General features: G+C 52.2%; 1 protein-coding gene across 1 annotated transcript in view; it reads right to left on the bottom strand.

The window, feature by feature from the left end:
- The window catches only part of Rps6ka1 (ribosomal protein S6 kinase A1), a 40815-nt gene that overhangs the window by 9198 nt on the left and 28950 nt on the right, over positions 1–2667 (bottom strand). The window contains exons 15-17 of the mRNA XM_005353395.2: positions 2076–2201; positions 1785–1874; positions 1347–1505 (exon numbers count right to left, since the gene is read on the bottom strand). Of these exons, the coding sequence (XP_005353452.1) occupies positions 1347–1505; positions 1785–1874; positions 2076–2201 (375 nt within the window). The remainder of the gene's footprint in view (positions 1–1346; positions 1506–1784; positions 1875–2075; positions 2202–2667) is intronic.

Here is a 2667-nt window from a genome sequence, read left to right as displayed (position 1 = left end):
ACCATCTGTAATGAGGTCTGGTGCCCTCTTCTGGCCTGCAGGCATACACACAGACAGACTATTGTATACATAATAAATAAATATAAAAATATATATACATAAATTAGTTATAATGTAAGCTAAGCAAGCCACAAATCAGTAAGAGTAAGCACTGCTCCTCTGTGGTTCCTGCCTCCAGATTTCTGCCTTGACTTCCCTCAATGCTGGAAGTCTAACCGAAATAAATCTTTTCCTCCCCACGTTGCTTTTGGTCATAATGTTTTACTTTAGCAACAGAAAACAAAAGAGGATACATGTAAACATGGGAACCAAGTCCAGATCTTTAGAACCCACGTCAACACGGGGCAGATCTGGCAGGCTGCTTGTAACTGCAACACTTATGGAGACAAGGACACTGAAGTCAGCACGTTCCTGGATCAGTGAGAGACCCTGTCTCAAAACATACAGTGCAGTGTGACCTCTGACCTCCACACTCAGGCACACGTGTGTATGCAAACCTGCCCACATACAAGCCTATATAAATGCTATCTTACATACACATACATGTATACATGTGAGGGGGTGGTGGCACACACCCTAGGCTCTCTGCCAATTTGTGATGATCCTTTTCCCTTGGCTTGGCCTCTTAAGTGCTGGGATTAAAGGCGGGCTGCCATGTCTGGTTTACTGTGGTGTCCCCCTGCCCCCCACACTTGGATAGGTAAACCAGGCTGGTCTCAAAGTCAGAGATATTCATCTGCCTCTGCCTCTTCAGTGCTGGGATTAGAGGCACATGACCCCAGGCTGACGTCACTCCTAACCCTCTCACTGTCTGATAAGAAGAACCCAAAGCATCCCATGACTTAGAACTGAAAAGTGACTCAACTACGAGGAACTTTAGCCTCCCACTTGGCTTTTCACCCAGGGCAGCATCAATCAACAAAGGCCACACCCTGCTCTTTGGCCCCACCCACTCCCTCTTCCTTAGCACCTGGACCAACCTCTCCCTCTTTGAAGCTTCAAAGCGCCCCAAACAAAATCTACTCTTCCCCTCAACTTCCAGTTCCCCTACCCCACCCGTGGTGTGATCTCAGGGAAGCAACCTTACACTCAGACTTCTGACCTGCCGAGGGTCATCTAATTCAGGACTTTATGGAAATCCAAATGGAATAACAAAGGAAGCTTTCCCTTAAATTAAACCTTAGCAAGGCAGATGGCACATGGTAGGTGCTGGCCAAATGCTCCTGAGCCTGGCCTCATCTCTTCCTTCCACCTACCCAGCCCTGGTCCCCTCTGACTGGTAATTCGGAGACTGCCACTCCTGAGGCAGCCAGTTGTCACACTCTGCCCTCATCATCGAGACTTACCCCCTGGGAATGCAAATACTCCACGGTCTTGCTGATGGTATGCAGGACGAAGCTGGCCTCCCGCTCCGAGAAGAACTTCTGTCGCAGGATCTTATCCAGCAGCTCGCCGCCCCTCATCAGCTCTGTCACCAGGTACACGTGTTTGCCATCATCATATACCTGCCAGACACCTCGCCATCAGGCTGGGACCCTCGGCCGCCAGGTCTCCTGACAAGGAAGTCTTAGGGCTGGGTTCTGCCACACTGCAGTAACTCTGCTGGGGCTCCATCTTTCCAGGCCACCACTGCTGGGCAGTGGGCGCTGGCCTCGTCCCTGGTGGTTAAAGAGGGCTCCAGGAACGCCCGAGTCTTGCAGGAGAGGGCTCAGAGACCCCTGCCTCTTGTCATGAGCATTGGAAAGGGGCCCTGATGTCACCAACGAGGACCCCTCCCCACTCACATCTTTCAGAGTGATGATGTTGGGGTGCTGTCCATACCGAAGAAGAATCTCGATCTCCTCTGAGGGATCTCGTTTGCTCTTGTCAATAACCTGAAGACAGCAGGAGACACGGCACTGTCAGGAGCACAGACCCCATGATCTGATTCTCTCTGCCATGAAGCCCGTACCATAGGGTCAAGGAGAACCAGTCCCATGCCTGCCATAATCCACAGACCCTCCCATCAAAGTGCCACGGGTACACTGGCCTCACCCCCAACCCAGCAGCCTTAGAGATATGGTTGGGAAGCCGACCTTGACAGCGTACTCCATGTTGGTGGCCTTGTGGACACATCGCTTACACACGGAATAGGAGCCCACGCCGATGGTCTCTTTTACCACGTAGCCATCACTGAAAACTAAGTTCTTCCCATGGAGTTGCTGCAGGAGACAAGAGTCAGCTTGACCCCAGGTGCCCCGGTCCAGGGGTCATCCCTAAGATCAGGCCTTGCCTCAGTAAAGATGGCATGCAGAAAGGAGAGTCACAAGGCCTAAATGTTATCTGCTGTGACCTCAGTCAAGAACCTGCCCCGCCAGGCAGTGGTGGCGCATGCCTATAATCCCAGCACTCAGGAGGCAGAGGCAGGAGGAGCTCTATGAGTTTGAGGCCAGCCTGGTCTACAGAGCTAGTTCCAGGACAGGTACCAAGAAACCCTGTCTTGCAAAACAAAAGAACATGCCCCTTCCTGAGCCTCAGTTTCTACTCTGCAATGGGCACACTCACCGCGGTGTACAGTCACAGGGCACACTCCCCTCGGTGTACAGTCACAGGGCACACTCACAGCGGTGTACAGTCACAGGGCACACTCACCGCGGTGTACAGTCACAGGGCACACTCACCTCGGTG

Source organism: Microtus ochrogaster, chromosome 10 (assembly GCF_000317375.1).
Source record: "Microtus ochrogaster isolate Prairie Vole_2 chromosome 10, MicOch1.0, whole genome shotgun sequence".
Taxonomy (NCBI): Eukaryota; Metazoa; Chordata; class Mammalia; order Rodentia; family Cricetidae; genus Microtus; species Microtus ochrogaster.
The sequence above is the reverse complement of the archived record's forward strand: the minus strand, read 5'-3'. Positions and strand labels throughout refer to the sequence as shown.